This window comes from Gossypium hirsutum, chromosome D05 (assembly GCF_007990345.1).
Source record: "Gossypium hirsutum isolate 1008001.06 chromosome D05, Gossypium_hirsutum_v2.1, whole genome shotgun sequence".
Taxonomy (NCBI): Eukaryota; Viridiplantae; Streptophyta; class Magnoliopsida; order Malvales; family Malvaceae; genus Gossypium; species Gossypium hirsutum.
In genome coordinates this window covers 26,204,089-26,231,233 of record NC_053441.1, presented here as the reverse complement: position 1 = coordinate 26,231,233, position 27,145 = coordinate 26,204,089, and the positions used below count along the sequence as shown (strand labels likewise).

General features: G+C 34.0%; 2 protein-coding genes, 1 long non-coding RNA gene and 1 pseudogene across 4 annotated transcripts; 3 read left to right on the top strand and 1 right to left on the bottom strand.

Annotated features, from left to right (window-relative positions):
- Positions 1–417: 417 nt before the first annotated feature.
- Positions 418–2,171, top strand: LOC107905866 (uncharacterized). Its single transcript, XR_001686624.2, has 2 exons — positions 418–719; positions 1,956–2,171. It is a non-coding gene; the product is annotated as an uncharacterized lncRNA (long non-coding RNA).
- A 7,435-nt stretch (positions 2,172–9,606) lies between these two features.
- Positions 9,607–16,118, top strand: LOC107905857 (14-3-3-like protein; annotated as a pseudogene).
- Positions 16,119–18,820: 2,702 nt separating this feature from the next.
- Positions 18,821–22,289, top strand: LOC107900776 (cytochrome c oxidase subunit 6b-1). 2 transcript variants are annotated; one of them, XM_016826485.2, is made up of 5 exons: positions 18,821–19,146; positions 20,537–20,830; positions 20,921–21,003; positions 21,116–21,197; positions 21,933–22,289. In XM_016826485.2, the coding sequence occupies exons 1-5, from the start codon at positions 19,105–19,107 to the stop codon at positions 21,984–21,986; spliced, it is 555 nt and encodes a 184-aa protein (XP_016681974.1). In that variant the 5' UTR covers positions 18,821–19,104; the 3' UTR covers positions 21,987–22,289. The 2 variants fall into 2 exon arrangements, with proteins under 2 accessions (XP_016681974.1, XP_016681982.1); XM_016826493.2 differs by having other exon boundaries at positions 18,928–19,146; positions 21,116–21,220; positions 21,276–22,005.
- Positions 22,290–22,462: 173 nt separating this feature from the next.
- LOC107900767 (O-fucosyltransferase 7) lies at positions 22,463–26,862 on the bottom strand. Its single transcript, XM_016826473.2, has 12 exons — positions 26,471–26,862; positions 26,192–26,317; positions 25,569–25,668; positions 25,410–25,477; positions 24,851–24,939; positions 24,556–24,736; positions 24,322–24,450; positions 24,095–24,228; positions 23,704–23,917; positions 23,337–23,521; positions 23,132–23,227; positions 22,463–22,880 (listed from the first exon to the last, which is right to left on the bottom strand). Exons 1-12 carry the CDS (start codon positions 26,633–26,635, stop codon positions 22,679–22,681), a joined length of 1,689 nt encoding a protein of 562 aa, XP_016681962.1. The 5' UTR covers positions 26,636–26,862; the 3' UTR covers positions 22,463–22,678.
- Between the last annotated feature and the right edge of the window lie 283 nt (positions 26,863–27,145).

Below are 27,145 nucleotides of genomic sequence, written 5' to 3'. Positions count from 1 at the left end.
TAAGATTGGTGGTCCAATTGGTCAAACTACCAGTTTGTTGATTAGTCTAGTCTGGACGATTCAATTAATAAATCATTAAAAATCATAAAAAATTAAAAAAATTTAAAAAATATTAAAAATAAGTTCAACATGTTTTTTAACTTGATTCAAGTGGTTTGTATTGGTTGGCGACTCAATTGGTCTAAAGTCTTTCTTCGGATTGATACCTTGACTAGTTTTCAGTCCATCTAATTCGATTTAGATAACTGTAACATCCCAGTTTAGACCCTAGTCGGACAGTAGTTTCGGGACCATAAATCCGAGTCAGAAAAATATTTTAATATTATTTTCCGTGCTTATAGTATTTGAAGTGATATGTGTGAAATTTTCGTGATTTAATTTATCCGTTTGCGTGCTTAATTTGTGAAAAGGGCTAAATCGCATAAAAACTAAAAGTGACATTCTCATTATTAATATGCTAATTTGTTATGATTTAATTTATGGGAAGTCTTTAAAAGGTTATCATGCCATTATAAGGTTAGCGGATATTTATGTCCATGATTTAAGTCATTTATATTAATATATCATTAAGGTTAAAGTAGTAATTCATTAAATCAAAATGAATAAAGTAAATAAAACCAAAAATGCTCATCATTTCCAAGTGTTCTTCCACCGAAACTAGAAAGAAAATAAGGGTTTTAAAGCTTTTATTCATTCGACCTTATTCAAGCTTAATCAAGGTATGTTTTTGTTTCGGATTTTGATAATTTCTACGTTTTTGTGATCGTTGCTTTGTGTTCTAGCTAACCCATGCTTTAATTTTTGAAAGTGTTGATGATTTTGAAAGTTGTCATTGATGAATGCATGTGTTTTTGGATATTTGATGATGAATTATGAAAGCTTAGTGATAGATATCTAAGTTTTGTAAAGTGATTTTTGATGAAAATATTAGTTAGGGATTAAACTGAGAAAATGTGAAACGTAGTGGTTAAAAGTGTGAAATAAATGAAAATATGGGCTGCTAGGAAGCTATACAAAATTCGGCTAGCATGGGTTGTCTCTAAATTTCATGAATTTATAATTTTATGAAATAAAGACTAAATTGTGAAAAAATGCAAATTTCAGGGGCTAAAGTGTAAATTGTCCTAATTATGAGTTTATTTCTTGAATTGAATAAAATGTGATATTAAATAGCTAAATTTGAATTTATTTAGATCAAGAACAAAAGAAAACGGAATTAGAATAGGGAAAGTCAAAAGTGGTCTAGTAGTCGATTCCATCCGTTTGTCTTCGTCCGAGGTAAGTTCATAGTAATTAATTGTTGTTAAATCCATATAGAAATGTATTTAATTGTTCCAAATTGAATTATTGTAATTATATATGTGTATGTCGAATTGATTTAAGTATGGGAGAAGTGATTATGAGCTTGAATCAATGGATTTACGATGTCCGAAAGCCCTGTACGAACCATAGGAATAATGGGGATATATATATGTCATGACATAAAATTCTGATATGAGTTATCGTGTAAGACCACGTCTGGGACGTTGGCATTGATTTGAGATTTACGTATAAGACCATGTCTGGGACAGTGGCATCGATGTTTGATTACATGTAAGACCACATTAGGGACGTTGGCATTGTACGAGCTTTCCAAGTTATTCTAATATCCTTATTGACTCCGAATGGTTCAACGGGCAATATTGAGGAATGAATGATTATGCAATAAATGTATCCGATTCAGGTACGTTAGGTTTGTTAATATAATTTAGAAATGAAAAGTGAGTATGATTTAAATGACTATATTGAATTACATGACAATGTATGATGCCTATGTAGTAAGTGAATATATATATTTGAAATGGTTGGTATTCGGCTTATTTGAATTGAATTGTTAACAATCTCAAAATGATTTATTTTCTATGACTTACTAAGCTTTTTAACCTTACTTTGTGTGTTCACTCGGTTTTTTATAGATTTTGGAAGCTAGTTACGAGCTCGGGGATCGTCGAGAAAATCCATCACACTACCGAACACTATTTTGGTATTTTGAAAGCTTGAAACTTAGAACATATGGCATGTATAGGCTAGCACTTGTTTTGGTTGGTCTTGACATTTGTATATATTTAGCCATGCGAAAATGGCTCAATCTTTATACTAATGATCTAATGTTTAAGTAATTTTGGTCATGATATATGCGTGTAGTAATCTTGATATATAAATGTGTTTTGAATGTCAATGATGTTCATGTTAATGCATTTTCAGTCATGGTATAGATTATGTGGCTTATGATTTGTTCACTTTGGTATTTGCTTATTACTTGAGCTTATTATGGAAACAAAATGTCCCATTGTATATATGCTTGTGATTTTTTGAAATATAATTCAGTATTAGACAATGAATAGCTTGGTCTATATTCGGCTATGAAAATAGCTCACTTTAAAGGTGTGTTTATGGTATATGAAACATAGGTTAAATTATGGTTATGTTTTTTGGTAGTTTGGTTTGGTCTTATGAGTTTGAATTCAGGAACCGAATATATAAATAATGAAATGGTTGAACATATGTTATTTGGTTGATTTTAGTTTATGTGAATTTGGGATACTATTGATATGTTCATTGTGGCTTAGTTATTTGGATTCGGTTTGTGGTGTCAAATATATACATATATTATATTTGAATGTTTAGTCATGTAAGTTCGGTTGTTAAATGATAAGTATTGAATATGTTTCATGATTGTTTTAGTAATTGTTTTGGTACAGATCTAAATGGCAAGTGATGATTATGATTTAAGTATATTTTGGGTAGCTTAAATGGATAGATTGAAAGTATTAAGTTAATGTGAAATTTTGAAAAATAGGTATGCGCATATGTGTACTTGTAAATTCCGTTTTGATATGTGGTTTTTGCTTTTAGGGAAAGATGCGTATTATACATATACATATACATCCATAATATGTTCAGCCAGGTTGCATTGTTACTAAAGTTGCATATGAGATTGCATAATAATATAGTAATTTAGTTCGAATGACTTTAGTGTTTGCGTGTATAGAGGTTATGGAAGGTTATGTTGATATTTAGCTAATGAAATAAATGAATGCAGTTAATATTAAAGTTATGTGGTTTGAACATTAAACTGTATTAAATACATGAAATTTGGTTTTGTTGCATATTAGTTAAATTCGAATATGTGGTTATATAGATTATATTAATAAGGTTGAAATTTGAAGCATAGTTTGTATAAATCATGACAAGTTTTATCTGGTTACGTGTTCCATGTGTATAAAACTGATAAATGACTACTGATCTGCATTTTGTCCGGTAATGCCTTGTAACCCTAATTCGACGACTGATACGAGCTAGGGGTGTTACAATAACCATGATGCAAATGACGATAAGACACTATGTTTAGATTTATAATTGTGAAGGAAAAGAAAGTAAAAGAAAGGAAAGAAAGGAAATGATTAAATATTATTTTGTTTGGATAGCTAAAATTAGTAAAGGAAATTTAAAAGTTTTTTATTTGGTTAAACTGTGAAAAGGGAATGAAGGAATATAATGATCTATCATAATATAATTATGTAAAAATTAAATAGGGTAAAAATGATATTTTACATCTTAAAAATATGTTTACTTTCCTTTACTTAACTTTCCCTCCAATTTGGGGCACATAAAAATTGAACATTTTGAGAGAAAGTATGGGATAATCGCATTCCTTAGTTTTTGCTTAAAAGGAAAAGGATCTTTCTTTACTCAGCTTTGCTTTCTTTTCCTTTATATTATGGGCCAGTTCTTCATTACTTTTGAAAAGTGTTATGGAAAAGTACTTTTGAGAAGTACTTTTGAGAAGTGCTTTTGAAAAATTTGAGTGTTTGATATTACTGTCAAAAAGTGCTTTTTAAGAATAAAATGTCCATTTTAGACATGATATTATAAAGTAACAAATATGTATTTAAATAATGTTCAAATTAGTTAATATTATGATATTTTAGCAAAAATATAAAAAATAATTTATTATAACTTATTGTTAATATTTTAATATATAATATTAATTTTAAATATTTTAAGTAATTAATATTAATTATTTATTAAATTTAATTAGAATATATAAATAATATTTAAATATTTAAATATAATAATTAAATATTATATTCCAATAGATGAAAGCAAAGAACCAGAGATGAAAGCAAAGTGCTTTTTGGATAATATTCCAATAGATTAGTTATCCACAGGAACAAAGATGGTTACGGTCAATCTCCAGGAGAAAATGTAAAAGAATCAGTGTGTGTGTTGGCTAAAAAGGTAAAAGACCAGCCCAAAAACACTTTTTGGCTGAAAAAGTTTAAAAAATTTGCGTTTTCATCCGCCCAAAAGCACTTTAAATAAGTTAAAATTTTACTACCATCGAAGTTTGTTCTTTATTACTTTTCACCCAAAAGCACTTTTATATGTAAAAGTACTTTTCAAACGCCCAAAAGAACACAGCCTACCTCAATCCAAACATTGAGTTATTGTAAATATAATGCGAGGTTGGCTAAATTAAGCTTTATTATTTTATTTTAGGTAATCATTCGATATTTAAGTTTGACATTTTTTTAATGTAGTACTTATATTTTTTTGTCCAATATGGTACTTGCATTTGACAAAAATTAGACATTTTGCTACCCAAAAGTAATGGTGTTAACTTTTTAATTTTTAATTTGGATTTCAAGGAAGCTTTGATGAAAATTCACAATTACCTAATAATATTAGCAATTAACTTTCGTAAAATCAACCCTAAATTCCAAAACAAGAATTGCAGCCATCAAACTGTATTTAATAAATTAAAAACAAAATTAAACAAATTCACATTTAACATTAAATTTGTTCTATTAACAAAATCATGAAGTTTCAAACTTAATACATTTAACAATTGAATTTCATCAAATTAACCTTAAAATCTAAATTAAACACTAAAAATTAATATTGATACCTTTAGTACTACAACAAAAGAAATTTATAAAGGCATTTTCTTTATATCTTTAACAATGTTTATAATCAACACCAAAAGTTTAATAGCACGGACTTGAAGTGCCGCAAAAAACGTTGCAAATTTCGTCTTTTCTACTCTGATAATATCAAAAAACTAATTAAATACCAAAATGGTATCCCCATGACCTTATTTACCAAAATTAGGTGAAATGAACAGTGCCTAGGGGTGGAGGGAGAAGGGGTGGCGATACCACCCATTTTTTTCTGCTCAATCATACCTCTATCATTAGCCTATGATATGTTTAAAAATAATAATTTTTTAATGATGGAGGGACATTATACGACAATATCGGTATATAAAACAAAATACAGGACGAAATATGAAGCAAAATACGGGTAAAAAGGGGAGGAGGATGCTAGACTGACGACACCTCTTGTCCCTCCATTCTTTAGCATTGTTCATTTCACCCCATTTTAGTAAATAATGTCATGGGGATACCATTGATTTGTATTTGCTATAGACAACTATATTCTTCAAAATTCTTCTATAATGTACATATATGAATTCAAAATTAACAAAAGTTAAGCTTGGGTACTACTTTGGTTAACTATAACAAAAAATAAGCACTTAATTGGAAAAAAAAACCAGGTACCACATTGAACTTTCAATTCAAACTCAGTTATCATTTGGTAGATTAACCTTTTTATTTTTACTTAATATTGATACAAAGGAGTGGGTTAGAGGGTGAAGACTGCTCACTTGGGGTAGAGAGTCGTACAATGATGTTTGGATGTTGGTGGAGAGCCATAAGAAGGTCAATTGGAAGTGTGGTTCGGACAAGTGTGTACACAGTCTTGACGTTGGTCGACATAATGATATTTAAGGCAAAGTGTTTATTGAAGATTGAGAGCTTACCGCGTGCATGCTTGAGAGTTTATGTGTAGGATATGAAAGAGAAGGGTTGTCCCTTGACGAGATGTTGGTGCGTTGCTAGATGTATCTAGTGAGAGAGGTTCTCCCAATGAGGTGTAACTATATAACAATATTTGATACACATCATCTTAAAATTTTAAAAGTAAATCCACTAACATTAATTAAGATAATGCATTATTATTTAGTTCACTAATAGCGCATAAAATTATATGAATTATCCTTTAATACACAGATGGTGGAGTTTTTTTTAACTAGTGAATAAAAGATTTACATGTGTCTCATATATATTTTTATTTTTTAAAATATCAGTTAAGGCTATTTGTCATGCAATATCCTAAATTTTTTATTGGACACGTGGTGCAATGTCGGTATTGAATAAGTTAATTTACATGAAAATCTGGTAAATAAGTAAAAAAAAAGAATATTTTGAAAATAAAATGATTTTAGATATGTGAATTTATAGAAAGAATTAGAAGTGAAAACACGAGAAATGGGCCAAATAAAATTTTTTAAAAAGTTTGAGAATTAAATTGCAATTTTGACAAAATAAAAAAAAAGTGAGTTATTAGTTTTAGATTGACATAAATATAAGTTTGAAATATATATTGGCACGATGAAAATTACTTTTAGGATCAAATTGAAAAAATTAGAAAATATAAAGATTAAATTGTAAATTTCTAAAGTTTACTGAGAAAATAGTAGAAGCACAATTTTTATCATATTAGGGTCTGTTTGATTGCCAGTAAAATATTTTCCGTAAAATGATTTCTGGAAAATATTTTACTTTTCTGTAAAATGATTTACTGGAAAATATTTTCTGATGTTTGATTGAATCTGTGTAAAATATTTTTTGTTATTTGGCAGATTTCCTGAAAATATTTTCCGAAAAAGTTGTTTTTGCATATATTAATATGTATTAATAATTTTTTATATTTTAAATTGTTTTTACATATATTGCAATGATTTATTTATAATAATACTCAATTATTAAGCTACAATATTGATCGTTATAAATTGAAAAAAACTAATATCAAATAAATTATTTGTAATTGTGTTAAAAAACAAGTATTGAATAATTAAAAAAACAAGTTATTGGAAAATCGATAAACAGAAGCAATTTTCTACCGAAAATGAAGGAAGGAATGAAGGAGGCGCTAGAGAGGAGAGCACGGAAAATGTCTTACGGAAATTGAAAGGGTAAGACATTTTCCCTAAAATGTAACCCATTTTCCCTTGTTTTGGAGTTCATTTTCCAAATGGAAAATGTTTTCCGCCAATCAAACGCTGGAAAAGTTGGAAATGATTTTCCGGAAAATCAATTACGTCAATCAAACAGACCCTTAATGTTTTTATTATGAATTATGAACTTCAATAGAAAGCTTTTCAATATAGTATGCCCCCACCACGTATTTCTTTATGTATTTTATATATTTTTCTCATTTATTCTTTTCTTCTCCCTTCCTCTCATGTCTTTTTTCCTTCGATCCATTTCTTTGTTTATTTTTCCATTTTTCATTTTCTACTCTCTCTCTCCTTCCTCCGCTTCTTCTAACCAAACCCTTGCAAACCCTAGTCCACACCTCTATCTAAGCTCCAGTGTGATTGTTTGGTCGACATAAAGCCACTACTTATAATCTTCTTTTCTCCCCTTTTTGTACTTCTTTCTTTTTCTTTTTTTCCTTCAAAATCCCTAAATGAAACCTAGCCCATTTTTTTTTTAAAGTTTTTGCCACCAACACTTTTTACTGGAGCTGTTACGGCCGTAGTTGCTTCTCCACTCTCTAAGGCCATCAAATGCTCTTTTTTTTTTCTCTTTGCTTTCTCTTTCTTTATCTCTTTTTTCTAAAAGCACTTAAGCTGTCAACCAAAGTTCGGTTTGGCGAGCTTCAAGCGTCAATTTGAGTATTGGAAAAGTCAGAAGTTGATCACTAATGTTAGGAGCGACATAGCTCGAAACCAGAACCGATAAGACGAATTGTAGAGGATATCTAGGCTTGGGAAGTTTGAAGCTTTGTCTAGATATTCTCGTGTGTGTGTGTGTGTGTGTGTGTTTTGAGAAATATAGACTAGTGAAAAAAAAGAGAGGAGAGAAAGGATTTTCTTTCAACAATGGTATTAAAGGCCGAAGAAGGCATAAGAGTAGTTGGTTGCGACTTGGAAGTAGGGGGCAGCTAAGGTTTCTATCATGTGAGAGAAGAGAAGATTTTTGAGAGGATAAGAAGAAATAATTTGTTTTTAAAAAAGATTTTTTTGGTTTTGACTTTTGGTTTCTAAATTAATTAGTAAAAAATATTTTAGGTTTTTAATTCCATTTATTCTGATTTATAATTTTAAAAAATATAATTTAAATATTTGGTAATGACATGACATCTACCTAGGCGATTAACCTTTTAGAACTTGCCACGTGCACTTTCCATCAGGCCTCTGACGACGTGTAATGGAATAGTGACTAATTTGTTACAAAACAATAATGCTAGTGATCAAAGTGTTACAAATTAAAGTTCAATTACTAAAAAGTAAACTTAACAAAACATAAGTGATTATTTTTATAGTTTGTCCTTTTTTATTTACAAAAAGACCTCATTTAAAATATCTCATAAGTTCTTATGCTCTTCACAATTTTGAAATATAGTCCTTGTACTTTTATTTTTATGAATTTGACGTAATTGATTTTCCGAAAAATCATTTTCAATTTTTCCAGCGTTTGATTGGCAGAAAACATTTTCCATTTAGAAAATGAACTCCAAAACAAGGGAAAATGGGTTACATTTTAGGGAAAATGTCTTATCCTTTCAATTTCCGTAAGACATTTTCCGTGCTCTCCTCTCTATCGCCTCCTTCATTCCTTCCTTCATTTCCGGTAGAAAATTGATTCTGTTTATCGATTTTCCAGTAACTTGTTTTTTTAATTATTTAATACTTGTTTTTTTAACACAATTACAAATAATTTATTTGATATTAGTTTTTTTAAATTTATAACGATTAATATTGTAGCTTAATAATTGAGTATTATTATAAATAAATCATTGCAATATATGTAAAAACAATTTAAAATATAAAAATTTATTAATACATATTAGTATATGCAAAAACAACTTTTCCGGAAAATATTTTCAGAAAATCTGCCAAATAGCAAAAAATATTTTACACAGATTCAATCAAACACCAGAAAATATTTTCCAGTAAATCATTTTACAGAAAAGTAAAACATTTTCCAGAAATCATTTTACGGAAAATATTTTACTGGCAATCAAACAGACTCTAGTATCTCTGCTTTTTAGATTTTAAAATTTAAGTCTAATTGTTAACACTATTAATTTTTTTTTTAAAATTATTGGTGAGATATTTTGACATAAAAAAAACTCACTTACTAACCATGTAACTAAAAATATGGCATTATAATGAATTTGAATTTAACAAAGTAATATTAATAGTGTTAACTATTAAACTTAAATTTAAAAAATTAAAAAATAAAGAGACTAAATTTTAAATTTATAAAAATACAGGGACTAAATATTAAATTTATGAAACATACAGGGACCTATGGAATCTTTTAACAAAACTCATAAGCATGTGTTTTAATCTTTGTTTTCCCTCTTAAATCCAACGGTCCCTGTTTGATCCCACTTTTTCCTCTCCTCCCTTCCTCAAACGCAATCATCGCCCCTCGCTTTCTCCCACCCTCTCAATAAATTCCCCCCAAAATCTCAGATCCAAAATTTTCAAAAAAAGGAAAAGACAAAGAAAAACTACTTTTCTTTCCCTTCCCCTTCTCTCTACACTGATTCGAAAATTCGACAATGGCGACGACGAAGACTCCGTCGACTCGCGAGGAACACGTCTACATGGCAAAGCTGGCCGAGCAAGCCGAACGCTACGACGAGATGGTCGAGTTTATGGAGAAAGTATCGGCTTGCGCCGAAAACGAGGAACTCAGCGTCGAGGAACGGAACCTCCTCTCCGTCGCTTACAAGAACGTCATCGGTGCTCGCCGTGCTTCTTGGTGGATCATCTCTTCCATCGAGCAGAAAGAGGAGAGCCGCGGTAATGAGGAATACGTCGCGAAAATCCGTGATTATCGCGCAAAGATCGAGTCCGAGCTCTCCTCGATCAGTGACGGGATCTTGAAGCTCCTTGACAAAAGGCTTATTGTTGCGCGGAAGCGTGTGAAAGAGTAAAATTATTGTACTGAAAAATCACACTAAGTTCAATTCCCAGGAAAGAGAGGTAGATCACGAAGATCACTTAAATACCAAGTCTTTCCTAGCCAGAATATCCCTCTATCGTAATTTAATAGCACAATAAATCACTACAATCACATTCACAAAATATGCAAAACAAATAATAAAGAACACCAGAATTTTAACGAGGTTCAGCAAATTTTGCCTACGTCCTCGGGCACTACCAAATATATTTCACTCCAAAAATTACAAGTGAAATTTACAAATAGAGAGAGAGAATAATGCCTTAAGTAGAGAATGGCAATTATGGGATGAAGAAAGTAAGAAATGGTTAGGCCTATTTATAGTTGAGGTTCAAGGATCAACTTGCAATGTCCCTATACAATTAGGGACCAAAATTGCAATTATCCCATGCCAACTTTTAACCCAACTTGCCAACCAATTTTACTTTCTACTTTCGGTGCCCACCCTTTTTGACTTTTCAAACAATGGGTGGGTTCCAATAATCTCCACCTTGAAGATTTGATTAGGATAATCTTATCTTCACACAATTCTTTCTGCCTTTGACAACAATACTTGATAGTGCCTTCTTCAACTGTTAAACTTGCAGGATATTAATCAAGTTCAAACAATGTTCGAATTTGGTTGCTGTTACCACCTTGGTCATCATATCTGCGGGATTATTTGCAGTCTTGATCTTCTGAAGACAAATTTTCCCCTCTTCAATAATTTCCCGCACAAAATGGAATCGTACGTCGATATGTTTTGTACGTGCATGATAGACTTGATTCTTTGCTAAATGAATAGCACTTTAACTATCACAATACACGTTAATATGCTCCTGAACCAACCCAAGGTTTTAGCCATACCTTGTAACCAATTAGCCTCCTTTACAGCCTCTGTTACAGCCATGTACTCGGCTTCTATGGTTGACAATGTAACTGTAGACTGTAGTGTAGACTTCCAACTTATTGGTCCTCCAGCAAGTGTAAACACATAACCGGTGGTTGATCTTCGCTTGTCCAAATCACCGGCATAGTCAGAATCAACGTACCCAATAACACATTTACCAAGTGTATTATCCTGCTTGAACAGTAATCCAACATCCACGGTCTTCTGAATATACCGTAGAATCCATTTCACAGCTTGCCAATGTCCTTTTCCAGGATTATGCATATACCTGCTCACTATACTAACTGCCTGTGAAATGTCGGGTCTTGTACACACCATTGCATACATCAAGCTACCCACTGCATTAGAATACGGAACTTGCAACATGTATTCTCGTTCCGTATTCGTCGAAGGAGATAGTTGTGCAGAAAGCTTGAAATGAGAAGCCAACGGGGTACTTACAGGTTTGGTCTGCTCGTTCATGCCAAACTGCTGTAGTACTTTCTTCAAATACTGCTTCTGAGACAAGCTAACTCTGCCATGAGCTCTATCTCTACATATTTCCATGCCGAGAATCTTTTTAGCTTCTCCTAGATCTTTCATCTCAAACTCGAGATTGAGTTGAGTCTTCAATCTTTCAATCTCAACTTTGCTCTTAGATGCTATTAGCATATCATCAATATATAAGAGCAAGTATATGAAAGTTCCTTCTTGTAGCTTCTGAAAATACACGCAATGATCAAATTTACTTCTTGTGTACCTTTGCCCTTTCATGAACTGATCAAATCGCTTGTACCACTGCCTCGGAGATTGCTTCAATCCATAAAGCGACTTTGTCAGTTTGCAAACCCAATTTTTTTTTCCAGCAACCTTGAATCCATCTGGCTGAGTCATATAGATTTCCTCTTCCAAATCACCGTGTAAAAACGCGGTCTTCACATCAAGCTGAACTAGTTCAAGATCATATTGCGCAACCAAGGCTAGCAAAATCCGAATAGACGAATGCTTCACAACTGGAGAAAACACTTCATTGTAGTCTATTCCTTCTTTCTGAGCGTAACCCTTTGCTACCAATCTAGCCTTGTATCGAATTTCATTTTTACCAGGAAATCCTTCCTTCTTTGCATATACCCATTTGCATCCAATTGCCTTCTTTCCCTTGGGCAGTCTCACCAACTCCCAAGTCCTATTTTTATGAAGAGACTGCATTTCTTCATTCATAGCTTGCTTCCACTTTACACCATCAGAGTTACTTATTGCTTCTGTGTAAGTGGAAGGAACATCATCATCTGCAATTGGAAGTGCATAGGCCACCATATCATCAAAGCGAGCAGGCTTACGAATCTCTCTTCTTGGCCTCCTATATGCAATTGAATCTTGTTGCTGTAGAAGTTCTTGGGTCGAAACTTCATCATTTGTTCTTTCAATATTAGCTGGATCATCATTAACCTTTTCAAACTCCACCTGCTGCAAAGTACTACTGGTTTTGTCATCCTTTTGTGAATCCTCGTTCTTCATCATGGTTGATTCATCAAAAGTTACATCTCTACTGAAAACAATCTTCCTTGTATCAGGACACCAGTGACGGTATCCTTTTACACCACCAGTTATACCCATGAATAATGCTTTCTTTGCTCTTGGGTCTAACTTAGATTCTTTTACATGATAATATGCAGTGGAACCAAAAACATGTAAAGAATCATAATCAGTAGCAGGTTTACCAGTCCACATCTCCATAGGAGTTTTTCCATTTATTGCAGCTGATGGCAATCGGTTAATTAGATGGCACGCATATGTAACTGCCTCAGCCCAAAATTCCTTGCCCAATCCAGCATTGGACAACATACATCGAACTTTCTCCAGTATAGTCCGATTCATGCGTTCTGCCACCCCATTCTGCTGTGGTGTATCTCGAACAGTGAAGTGTCGCACAATGCCCTCATCTTGACATACTTGTAGAAATGGATCATTTTTATACTCAGTACCATTATCTGATCGAAGTCGTTTGACCTTTCGACCTGTCTGAGTCTCCACCATCTTCTTCCACTTCAGAAATGCATCCAAAACTTCATTTTTTCTTTTCATTAGATACACCAATACTTTTCTTGAATAATCATCAAGAAAAGTGACAAAATAGTGCATACCTCCCAAAGAAGCCACTTTGGTAGGTCCCCACACATCACTGTGAACATAGTCCAGAATTCCTTTCGTATTGTGAATTGCTGAACCAAATTTTACCCTCGTCTGCTTGCCCAGAACACAATGTTTACAGAATTCCAATTTGCAAGAATTTGCACCTTTCAACAAGCCTTGCTTCGCCAAAGTCTGCAAAGCTTTTTCACCAGCATGTCCCAATCGCCTATGCCATAACCTGGTAGCCTCTGAATCTGCATCTTTCGCAGAAACTGTTGATGTTGATCCAATAACTGTACTTCCATTTAAATAGTACAAGTTATTTCTTCTAGTGCCTTTCATCACCGTCAATACCCCAGCTACTACCTTTAGTAATCCATCTCTCAAAGTGATTGTGAGCCCTTTAGATTCTAGGGCCCCTAATGAGATGAGATTTTTCTTCAAGCTGGGTACATAGCGAACATCTGTCAGAACTTGGATTGAGCCGTCATGGTTCTTCAATTTGATTGTACCTACACCCATTGTCTTACAGGCACTATCATTGCCCATAAAAACAACTCCACCTTCTAGTTCTTCAAGACTAGAAAACCAGTCCTTATTAGGACACATATGGTAAGTACATCCCGAATCCAATATCCACTCATCCGTTTGACATGCCATTGCCATGCCAACCAAGCTAAAGTCTGACTCCTCATCATGCTCCGCTACACATGCATTAGAAATAGACTTGCCCTTTTGTAACTTAGGACAATTCTTTTTCCAATGCCCTTTCTCACGACAAAAGGCACATTCATCTTTGGCGGGTCTCCCTTTGGACTTACCCCTTCTACCAGGTTTGCTGCTGTGTGAACGACCTCTTACTTTTAAGACTTCTGCAGTTGTATCTCTGTGATCTCTTTTATCTTTCTTTCGAGTCTCAGATCTATACAACGCACTACAGACTGCATCAAATGTGATTGAATCTTTCCCATGAAGCAATGTGGTGGTAAGATGATCATATTCATCAGGAAGGGAATTCAACAACAATAATGCCTTGTCTTCATCTTCAAATTTCTCATCCAAATTTAGCAAGTCTGCTAAAATTTATTGAATGAGTTCACATGGTCATTCATCGACATAACGGGTGCATACGTGAACCGAAAAGTTTCTTTTTCATATAAAGCCTATTTTCAAGACTTTTCGTTAGAAACTTTTCTTCCAATGTATCCCACAGCTTCTTCGCTGATGTCTCCCTCATGACGGAGTACTTCTGCTCTTTGGCCAAACATAGGCGGATTGTACCACATGCCTGTCTATTGATCTTGGCCCACTCCTTGTCATCCATCTTGTCAGGTTTTTCTTCAAGGGCTATATCCAGCTCTTGCTGACATAAGACATCCAGGATCTCACACTGCCACATACCAAAATTATTGGTACCGTCAAATTTCTCTACTTCAAATTTTGCATTTGTCACAGTAGTCCTTGCTGATGACGATGCTGCTGCCATTTTTCTCCTCAGTCCCAACTACTGTATACGTGAACAGTATCGTATACGTGAATAGTGCCGTATACGTGAATAGTACTGTATACGTAAATAGTGCCGTATACGTGAATAGTACCGTAAACGGTCGTATTCCCCAAGTACGAACCTGGCTCTGGTACCAATTGTTGCGCGGAAGCGTGTGAAAGAGTAAAATTATTGTACTGAAAAATCACACTAAGTTCAATTCCCAGGAAAGAGAGGTAGATCACGAAGATCACTTAAATACCAAGTCTTTCCTAGCTAGAATATCCCTCTATCGTAATTTAATAGCACAATAAATCACTACAATCACATTCACAAAATATGCAAAACAAATAATAAAGAACACCAGAATTTTAACGAGGTTCAGCAAATTTTGCCTACGTCCTCGGGCACTACCAAATATATTTCACTCCAAAAATTACAAGTGAAATTTACAAATAGAGAGAGAGAATAATGCCTTAAGTAGAGAATGGCAATTATGGAATGAAGAAAGTAAGAAATGGTTAGGCCTATTTATAGTTGAGGTTCAAGGATCAACTTGCAATGTCCCTATACAATTAGGGACCAAAATTGCAATTATCCCATGCCAACTTTTAACCCAACTTGCCAACCAATTTTACTTTCTACTTTCGGTGCCCACCCTTTTTGACTTTTCAAACAATGGGTGGGTTCCAATACTTATCCCTGCGGCTTCCGCTGCAGAGTCCAAGGTCTTCTATCTTAAGATGAAGGGAGATTATCATAGGTATTTGGCTGAGTTCAAGGCTGGAGCCGAACGCAAGGAAGCTGCTGAGAGTACTCTCTCTGCCTACAAATCTGCTCAAGTAAATTTCCCCTCATTTTCTTCGAGACCTGTTTTTTTTTTTCCGTTAATTTTATTTTCCCGATTCTCAGGACATTGCCACCGCCGAGTTGCCGCCAACTCACCCGATCCGACTCGGACTGGCACTCAATTTTTTCTGTTTTCTACTACGAGACTCAATTCTCCCGATCGTGCTTGCAACCTCGCCAAACAGGTAGGTCAATTATTTATTCTTTAATAAAAAATAAATTGTTCATAAATACAGTCGATTGACGTGTCGGCTTGTTCATTGAGTAGGCATTTGATGAAGCAATAGCAGAATTGGATACTCTAGGCGAGGAATCATACAAAGACAGCACCCTTATCATGCAACTCCTCCGTGACAATCTCACTCTCTGGACCTCCGATTTGCAGGTAAATTTAATTTCACATTTTAATTTTAAATTAATTTATTTCTTGCTTCTTTTTTTTCAACATTTGAATTTAATTGTGATAATATATTAATTATTAATTAGGATGATGGAGCTGATGAGATTAAAGAAGCAGCGAAGCAGGAGGAAGAGGAGAAGCAGCCAAAGCAGTAGCGACAAGAAGTGAGACTCTGCTGCGCTTTCTTTTCTATTACAACTTACCAATTTAGGGTTTTTAAATCAAAATTAAACTTTTGTTATCTCTTTGCTATCAAATATTTTAGGCAATTATTGTCTCTGTTTTTATGTGTTATTTATTTTTGCTTAATTTCTGTATTTGAAAATTAATTGTTTTGTGTTAAGTTACCTGAGCAAATTTAACGTTACACATTTAAATCTGTACAACTTGTCTGATCATTTCCTCGATCTAACTTTTCGTTGGTCCGATATTTCGAGCATCAAATTTAACCATTTAACCATAATTTATTCTCCAAAATTTTATATTCTTTATATATTTAAAATTTAATTATATATTTTAAATAATTTTAATAAAAAAATATAAATTCAATTATTAAACTGTTAATTTTTTTATTAAATTTATCGGTATGAGATTTAAAAAAAATACATTTGATAATCATGTAATCAAAAAATAATATTGTAATAAACTTAAATTTAATAAAAGAGTTTTAATTGTATTAACAATTGAATTTGTAGTTTTAAATTTAAAAAGTAGGACCAAATTTTTAACAGTAAAAATAGAGGATATATATTCCAAATGTAAAAATAATATAGATTCTTAAATATATTTATACTGTATATATAAAATAGTTGATTGAGTTAATTTTAAAATGTGATTTTGCCTCTAGGTTACTTCTATATTTTAATATTTTGATATTATTTTGGAATATAAAATTACAAGGTGATGGAAATTTTAGTATGTAATTTAACAACTATTAAGGATTCCAAAATTTCAGATTCTTTTGTCTCCTATGAGTCGATCTCCAATATCTTATTGGATTATACTAAATGCGCGATTAAGGCTATCCCTTGTCCTTATGTCGGATGTCTTGAAATCCAAGATTTGTGCCATTGGGGTTTTGGAAGTACTGAGAAATATTCCGTGGATCGGTTCATCTATTACTCGCAAAGGCAGATTTTGATTCTCAGCCATCTCAGAAGCTTGATTGAATATGCCATTTACAATGTTTGGAAAGAATTAAGTTTTTTTTTTTGTCTGTTGAGTAATTTTCGGTGTGTCCTTCAGATGACGTAATTTATCTATTTATATGATGTGATATTGTTCATTGATAAAACATATTAAGTAAGCTTCATGCACATAGAAATGTATCTAACTCTAAACTAATCACATGTTACATGGTTCCAAGCCCATGCATTTGGGACCTCACAGTACAGGGGTTGAGTTTGGCTCGCCATCTTGCGAACTCACCCTGCGAGCCTAGTTCTTGGGTCAAGCCTGCTAGTCTGCGAATTCTTTAGGATCTGGCCCAGGCTCAAATCTAAGACGGGTTTGAGCCAATGAGAATCATGCTAACAATGTGGGCGATGGTTTTGAATCAATTAAATACTAATCCGATACAAGAAAGAAAAAAATAAAAATTAACGAATGATGAAGCTTGTGCAAGTTGCGGCTATATTTTGCGCGGTTGTCGTATTACCCACTAAGTCCGGTCGGAAATGAGGGTCGTATCGTATGCTTTCAATCTGACTTTTTTTATGTCGTTTACTCACTGGTTGGAGTATAATTTTACTAGGAACTTTTCTTCAGTTCATTTAGTCCCTTGGGGTATTCTATTTACCATGGTTTTATGGGGTCTGTGGAAGGGTCGTAATAGCTCAGTGTTCAAAGGAGAGGATCCTTCACCAGTGTAAATTCTCGCTTATGCAAGGAAGTTTGCGCAGGATACTTGCACAGGGAATCACTTATCTGTGGCTAAAATCCATCGTGGACCAACATGGGTTCATTGGCGGCGTCCTCCAAATGGTTGTTTTATATTAAATATCGACGGTGCTGTAAAGAGTAGCAGTGAGCACTAAGTTAGCCTTTGCAGGTGGTTTGATTCGTGATGAACGAGGGGATTACGTATGGGGTTTCATGCTGAAAATCAGCTACACGGATAGTCTCCAAGCGGAGCTGTGTGGCGTGAGGAAAGGACTTCATTTGACAAGACGGTTGGGCGTTTCGAAACTGATTATGGAATTAGATGTTATGCTAGCTGTTTGTTTTCTGAACCACCCGTTTGATGATATTCATCCTTTGAGTACCCTTGTTCGTGATTGCTTGGCTGTTGTTCTCGAAGGCTGAGTAATCGAAGTGCGTCATACTCTTAGAGAGGGAAACTGGTGTGCCAACCATTTGGCAAACCCATTGCATCACTCCCTTGTTGCAGGCCGATGCCTGTTCATTGATTCTTCTTTGGTACAAAAACTTACATTTGTAAGTATCAAACTTAGAGAAGCAATGGGTTGATACTCTATGTTGGTATCTTAAAATTCAGAAAATACTTTGGCAAGCACATTCTTTCTCTAATTTAGAATGTAACCAAAAAAAATTGAATACATTAAACATGTTTAAAGTGTTTAATACATAAAACAATATTAACTTTTCACACTATCACAATTCTTTGAGTAAGAATATTGTCACGCCTCATTTAATTATTAGTGTAATAATTTAATGAAAAAATTTATTTATTACATATGTATTACAATAATTAAACATAAAATAAAAAGTAGTTAATAAAAATTTAAACTAGAAATTAAAAAGTTAAGTAAAAGAATCTTATAAAAAATAAGACCTCTTTAAAATATGAAAAAGATTTCCTTCTCGTTTTCAAAAATAAATTATATAAGTAGCTAAAAATTAATTTATTATTAACTCTGAACAAATATTACTTTTACCAATTATACCCTTTGCATGACAAACAAAACTGCTTACAAAAATAATGGGCCAAAGATAAAAGGCCCATAACTAGGAGCCCACTCGCCACCCCCAAAGTTGTCGAGCCGGCGACCTCCCAGTCAGTCCAAAAACCAAGGAAAAGGCAGGCCTAGCGAGTGGCGCGCAGCTTCTAAAATAGTATAACGACAGCTCTCCAAAGAATGTAACACGTGGCGCACGCTGCGTGAAGTCAATATCTTTTCGCTTACGACTCCTCAAAAATTCTGACCTAACCTAAGCTAACCAACATATTTCTATCTCAAGCCGTTTTATCCTTGATTAGCCGCCTTCTATAGCTCGCCAGTCGCCGGTCACCATCAGCTGATCGCCTCCTCTTCCAGCAATGGCGGAAGCTCAAACAGAAACTCCGCCTTCCCTATCTGAGGTGCAATTATTACTCTTTTGCCTTTGCTATTTCTTCTTATTTTTTTATTAGTTCTTTTAACTGTGTTAGATGTTCAATTTCGGTTTTTTAGAAGTTAGTTTAAATTGGATCGGAATGATCTTTGAGGTGCAATTTTCCTCTCGCTGCTTCAATTTCCCAATTCATTTCTTCCGAAGCAATAATCGTAGGTTGTTTCAATCCTTGTAGGAATACGATCTCCGTTGCTTTTGCTTTTTTTTTTTGTTCCTTTTTTTTTTCAATTTTTGAACTTTTTTGGATATTTAATTTTGGTTTTTTAGAAGTTAGTTTAGATGGGATTGAAATCAGCAGATCGAAATGAGCGGATCGGATCAAGTAATAATAGATATCATTTCTGAAATTAGAATTATTTATTGACTAGATCATGTCGGCTTTTTGAAGTTTCGAGATTGCCGTTTTGATTACATTTTGATTGCCGATGCTTGTTATCGACTACAGTTAAGTCCTATTTTGTTCAGTATCATATGAACATTTTTGTTTCGAAATTCATTGCAACTCTTTTTTCTTTCTGTATTGGTCCGTTGAAGCTGCTCTATGATCTCCCTTGTGATTATACCGATTTGAGTTTTATGTGCATGATATTTTTTCTTGTCAAAGGGTTCATTTCTAACAGAATGTCAAAGAAATGTAACATTTCAAGCAAACGTTCATTGTGTTTATCACTAGTTGTGGACTTCTGGTACTTAACAAAAGAAACTAATACTAAGGCATGATCAGATGAAATTTTTGAGTTGAAGTTTGTGGTTTAAATCAGAAGGTTTTGAGTAAGGGAAGGTAAGGTTTCACTGGTATTGTAGTCAAAATGCCAACTCAGATATTAGTATTGCATGTACATTGCACTTCTTGAACTAAAAGCAAATCTACTCATGATTATTTTGTGTGAACAATAATGTTCATCTATACTGTAGAATGATAAATTGGGTTTTCTTTATCTTCTTTCAAGCTTGTTTTTACTTCTTGGACATCCCATTCTTGCTTAAAATTAGCTAAGATGCAAACTTGGTTGCTAAATTTTGGCACTGATAACATCAATGAAATCCCTGCTTCTCGTTCTTGTAAAACGCTTTGTGTATTTGGGCTGATACTAAGCTTTGTAATTCATAGTTATTTGCTATGTTACTGGATTTTGGGTGTTAGTATTTGATATGTATTTGTGCTTGAAACAGTATGGTAAGATTTTTTTTTCTTTTTTAAGTTTTTTCCATGTATTTGGAGAATCCTGGAGGTCATATCCCCATTTCAATGTGGTGAACATGAGTGTCAGATTCGGGTACTTCAAGAAAAATAAAAATCAGAGCAAAAGAGGTTATTTGACCAGAGTATGTTTTTTCTTGAATCTTTGGACATGCAGCAATATTCACTGAAGGAGAAAGCGGAGAAATCAGATGTGGCTACAAAAGTAGCTGACGCAGAAGAGGTCGAAAATTCAGCGAGTACTTCTTCCAAGGAAGTGGTGACCGAGGAAGTTGAGACTCCTGCTCCTCTTGTGGAAAGTACTGAGGTTCCTCCTGCTGTTGCTGAAGAAAACACCGAAGCCAATCCTGTTGCTGAGAACAGTGTTGAAGATGCTCAAGTTGCTGCGGAAGAAAGTAATGAACGTACCAAAGAGAGCTCAGGTGATGCTGAAGAAACACCGGAGATAAAGGTAGCGTTCTCAACCGTTCATTAAGAACTTAATCAATGTTGCCTGTTAGATTGCTTCACTTACATACTATGGTGCATTCTCGGCATTCAGCTTGAGACTGCTCCTGCAGATTTTCGCTTCCCAACTACAAACCAAACAAGGCATTGCTTCACCCGATATATCGAGTACCATCGGTGAGTTAAACTTTGTTTATGAATTATATTGTATCTTATGAACATAATACGGTTTGTTTCTTCCAGCAATGGCTCTTGACATTTAAAAAAAAAATCTTTTCGTCTTATGTAGTTGTGTAGCTGCAAAAGGAGAAGATGCTTCAGAGTGTGACAAGTTTGCCAAGTACTATCGTGCCCTATGTCCGGGAGAATGGGTGCGTATTTTCTTCCAAGAACTGTAGTACATTTTATCTTCATCGTAACCAGTTGCATAATGGTTTTAACTTTTAAATAAGATCGGATTAGTTCTTTTTGTTGCTCTACATGCATAAATCAAGGAATTCCATATGGCCCCACGTCATTTTGAGAGATCAGTTGCTAAATTAACTCTAGAATGTGAATATTAGTTGGGGACAAATATCAAAATTATACATGGATTTTGAGTCATTGTGCAATTCGATACATAAACTTTGATTTGGTGCAATTATACACATGAAATTTTAATTTTGATTCAACCATACAGATTTAAATAAATATATAGATTAATTTATTTTTATATGGATAAATATAATTATTTGTATATGCAATATATAAACATAAAAGATGCTATATCAATAATTGTATTAATAATTTGTGAGAATTGGATCAAATCAAATTTTCATTTATAAATTTTGTGATTTTTAGATTTATCCATATTAGTTATAGATGATCTGATATTGAAGAGCGGTCAAACAAAAATATCTAATAGGGATTGAGTGAGTTGAAATGTAATGCTTGATTAATCCATTCATCCAGACTTGGTCTAAATAATTCGAATGTTTTGGTTAGTGTTGTATGGGTCTTAAAAACATGAATCAAATTCGATTAATTTGTTTGTGTAATTTGTGAACCAATTCTGGCATTTAATCTTGTTCCTTTTGTGAATGATTGGTTACTCTTTTGTCCTGCAGATAGATCGATGGAACGAGCAAAGGGAGAACGGTACTTTTCCAGGTCCTCTGTAAGATGGTACATTTCGGGAAATCCAGTGAAGTTGTCAACTGAGAAACGGCATTTTCAGGAAATAAGAAATTTTGGCATGTACCCGTTTTGACTGGATCATGATTGATAAAATGGAGTTATATATAGCCTATGTTACATGGGTTCAAGTGTTGGATATTGATATCTGTCCGACACCAATAAGTTTAATTTCTTTTTGAGAGCTATGCCCTATGTTTTTGTTCATGTTCAGATGTGTCTAACATGAATATACAAGTTCTTCCAGCAATTTTAAGAAATTAAGAAAATCAGGAATCTTTACAATATTATATATATAGCTTTTTATGTTATAATAATATGAATATGTATATAATCATGTTAATAAATGTATTTTATGGCCAACAATCAGTTTTATTATTATCTTCATCCTTTACAAAATGATGATCGTGCTTATAAATAGTGCAAAAATGGAAGAAATTGAAAGAATGAAATAGAAAAGATGTCGCTATACAAATGCCAAATTAAAAATCAATAGATAAACGAGAATTGGGACAAATCATAGCCCGAGGCAATATGAATTTCCCAGCTTCAGTTTTATCCTATGTTATACTTATCCGGGACGACACAATCAGGCGTCTTATGTGTTGAAATGGAATCAATTTCCTAAAACTCGAGATATACATACTCCGCAATCCCCATTCGTGTACCATTAAACAATTTAGAGGACCTTCAATTGCTCTTTTTGCATCGACCTATCTACCTTTCTATTTGATTCTCTGATAGATGTATTTACATTCTGCGATGCCCTCTGGCACAAACAATCGGGTAACGGATTCGTGTAAAACGCTTCTTCGGAATGAGTACTCTCCATGCTCTTTGTTCCTGGAACAGAGCCTCCTCTCCTCCGAGGTGATCCTTGCCTGTAAAATCCATGAAACAATTCATAAGTTTAGATGAGCTAATGCGAGTGCCTGATACAAGCACATGTTTGACATGTTCAATTTTTGAAGGTTCTTCTACGTATTTGGCGAGGCATTGGACGAGAAGTTCAAGAAAAATGAAGAGTTAAAGAGTAATATAGTGCTTGATTATTCCATGATAATGGAGTCCCCTCTTTGCAGAAGCCATTATTATCTTCAGCATATAATTAACTAAGACAAGAATGACATACAAATTTTTGTGTATTTCGATGATCCGGTTCGAAAGCTTGCTGCCTTCCTTCAATAAACCCTTCTCGATTTGTCCAAATAGATGAACGAGCCCTCTCCTAAAGGAGAAATTTCAGTGACAACCTCAGTACGAAACAAAATATTAGAATAGGAATATAGATAAGTAACTCAAAATGGGTAGGAGTCTTAGAAAATGAATCAGCTCACCTGTCAGGAGAAATAGTTTTCCTATGTCCCAGAAAACGGCGATGTCCTTCAACTGCTCTCGCCATGTTTCCGGAGTAGGATGGAATGAAGACATCACTTTCAACAGATACAATGTAGTCAAGAGCAGCCATTTGAGATGAATGGTTGGTGAATGGTTCGAGCTCCGCAACAGAAGCCAAATTTTCCTTCAAAATCATCACACGTTATAAGAGATTACATTCTAACTCCATGCTCGTCCTTATTCCATAAAATTCAACATTGTCATAAAAATTTCACCAAGTTCTATATTAAGTTCCAAATGTTCAAATCTTTGTTTCTTCAATCCTGGAAATGTTTAAATGTCACCCAAATGAGTATCATATTCTACCTTGCTCATTAACAAGGGATAGCGAGATCGTAGATCAGCCATATGAGTAACCCCCCCATATATCTCTCCTGCAGCAATGTATATGGGGGTCTCTGACGGGAATCCGAGAGCATTGAGAAAAATTCCAACCTCTTTTGGGGTTAAGGGGCATTGTCCTCTATATCTCTGTTCCGTGGCATCAATCTCTTTGACTTTCCAATTGGCAGTTTCATCTCTGCACATTCAAAATGAAAAGTGGTATAACAAATAGTTAATCTCGTATACAACTCGGTGACGCTTCTTTTTTTCTCTATGATCATATGATGTGCATTAAAAACAATTTTCTCCTATGTTATCTTTTGATTTTCTTTCAACTTCCACTGGACAGTATAAAGCAAGGTGACGTTTATACCTAATTGTCTCCAGCTCTTTAGCTTCAGCATTAGATAAACCATGCGTGCATCCACTATAGGCAAGCATGTCTTTCTCGAATCGTAAATGCAATGCGATGAAATGACCATAAGACCTCATCCGGTCCACCAACACCTGCAATATCGGAAACTTAATAAGTACGATGAATAGAGAAAAACATGCTGAAGATGCTAATAAATGAATTGATATCAAGGTCAAACTGATCACTTTTCCCATTGCTTCGATTTGGGGTGCAAAACGAAGTGCTTCATAGCAAGCACGGCAACGAAGCTTTTGTATATCTGATGGCAGATCGTTATTCGTTAGGCGAGAATCAAATTTAGCAGCTCGAATAACCTGGTAAAAAACAGGAAATACACGTGAGAGAGGTCTTCCATCAGGTAAATAAAATAAACCAGTTATTTAATCCATTAATCACAATAAAGATGTCAACAAACAAACCCGATATTCTTCCCACAGGCTACCTATCACATCCCGATAGTACTTGAAACTAGACATGCTTTTAAAATGCTTAACGATTTTGGTAGCAGAAGATAATTCCTTAGGAAGTTTTTTCACAACTTTAACATCGTTTGCCAGAGCATTAATAAAATGGTCCTCATCAAAAATATCAGAGAAATTGCTGCAAGTCAACAAAAAAGCAAAAATAATATTAATCACTGGGAAACTCAGCCAGAGATAGAAAGTAGTAAAGTCGTACTACTTTTTGCAAAGGATAGAATTTAGGAGAGGCTACCTAGTATCTCTCCAAAATGATCGTTTATCAAGTTCTGGAACTACAAGTGTAGCATTTATTATGCGGGCTACAGCTACCATGTCACATATCTGCAATTCAAGAATGAGAACCCAGTCAGCTAAATGATCAAGAAAAAGTGATACTCGTATTGGAGAACATATTACAATGGCTTGCTTGCCAATACATGTAACATTTTAATCTTTTAGTATCAACCCATAGCCATAAAAATTTTAATCAATATTGTGTTTAGAACCATGTCTGTATCTGTTGAGAATAGGTTTCTCAATGTATTCATCTCCATCAGGGAACATGTCTGATGAAGGAATACATCAGATTCAGGAATTTTAATTTTGACAATACTATAATCTTCAAAATTCCATCATAGAATGAGGAAATCAAGTAAGATCAAGATCCCAACAAGAGGTAGTGAAAAAGCATGTAACTAGTATGATAACAAGTTTCATGTTCCCAAGCATTGGCACCCAAAATTAACAGATATGGCTGGGACCAATATTATCAAACTAGAATTTCAACCATGAAAAGAAAAGAAGAGATATACCCCAGTTCTCATTTGGTTGAGACCGCCATTTGTACGAACTAGAAGATAACCTCTTGTCTTATCAGGAGCTGAATAAAAAAATGAGAAATTGAAGAATCAATTTACAAGTATTTTGTCGATACTTTGAAAGAGTAATTTCAAGGTTAACAACTTTTGTACTTGTATAATTAGAACTAGGCTGTATGCAGGGCACAAAATCACGAGCTTCTGGTAGCTTCCACAACTTCTCGGAATCCAGATTTCCACCGGCACCATTGAACTGTCAAATCTAAAGGAGTGAAAAACATGAAAGACGCATGACGGCTTCGCATCAATAGAGGTCTATGCTGCTCCGACTCTTCATTTTTGTTGAAGTACTCATATCTAACACTCAAGTCTGACACATGGATACGGAGATATGACCTCCAATAATTCTCCATATACATATAAAAGTTCAGAAAAAAATCTGATAATACCCGTGTTGGGCATGTATGATATACTATATCCAAAACTTACACTCGAGTCTTAAGTAATGTAGGTAAAGGTGTATACTTCATTTGAGCCGCAATTCTCACGACAACAACAGCAAGAAGCTAGCAAGCAAAATAGATAGTAAACAACAGTAGAATTTTACAACCACCAATCAACTTTCTCCTAAAACGGCTTATAGAAAACAAGCAAGGCACAATGTGAAGGAATATAATCCAATAATAACATTTCTTTCTTTTTCTCTCTCTCTCTTAATGTTTCATTTTCTCAGCAACCAAACAGATAAATGAATCAATTAAGATAAACACAAAAACCTTGTGCAATGAAACAGGAGCCTTGGGAAGATGCGGCGAAGATTGCTGTTCTGATAAATGAGGCGGAGCCACCTCCTCCGTCCACTTTTTCTCTGCACTCAACTTCTGGTAATTAAATTCATGTTGCTACAAAAATTAAAAAAATAATAATAAATTTCCACAACTTATACCTTAACTCAAAACAAATAAGGCGGGCAATTGAAGAACAAAGAAAAAAACCGTAAATCAAATATATGATATATATATATAGAGAGAGAGAGAGAGAAAGAGTTGAGTGACCGTAGGGAGCTTATGAGGATCAGATGAATTAGATGCTCGGGGAGAAGGGAAGACGCGCACGTATCCCGTAAGCAGTCCCACCAATGCTATGACGCATGCGGTGCACACTAGTATCTTCCGTGGCTTATCAACCGCCACCATCCTCCGCCTCCGCCGCTGTATCATTTTCTTCCTCTCCGAATAGTGCAAACAAAACAAGAAACACCGTTCTCCTTTTTTTTTCTATCTTTAAAACGGAAAGGCCGAGAAACAATGTACATACACCGCCATTATTAAAGGAAGCAATCGCATTGAACAAAATCTCACCTCTCGCTCATTTTCATTTTTTTTTTCTGTTTCTCGTTGTCTCTGTGATATCGAGAGAAAGATACAGCAATAGGCTACAGTTATTTTCTTGTTTTCTATTTTTGTCACTACCTATTTTTGGTTTATCCACAGACTATAACTATATTTATAAAAATTTATATAAAAGTTTTATACAAAATTTTGGTTAAAATATATGCGCTTAAGCTTTTGGTGATTGCTCTCGTAAATTTTCAAAATAGTTAAATAGGGGCTTAATCTTTTTGAAAGAGTTTAAATAAGGGTCAATTTTTTTTAAAAGTGTTCAAAAGGGCTTTTTCAAATGTCGTATATCAAATTTTAAATTATATTTTAACTGTTTTTTAAAATAAT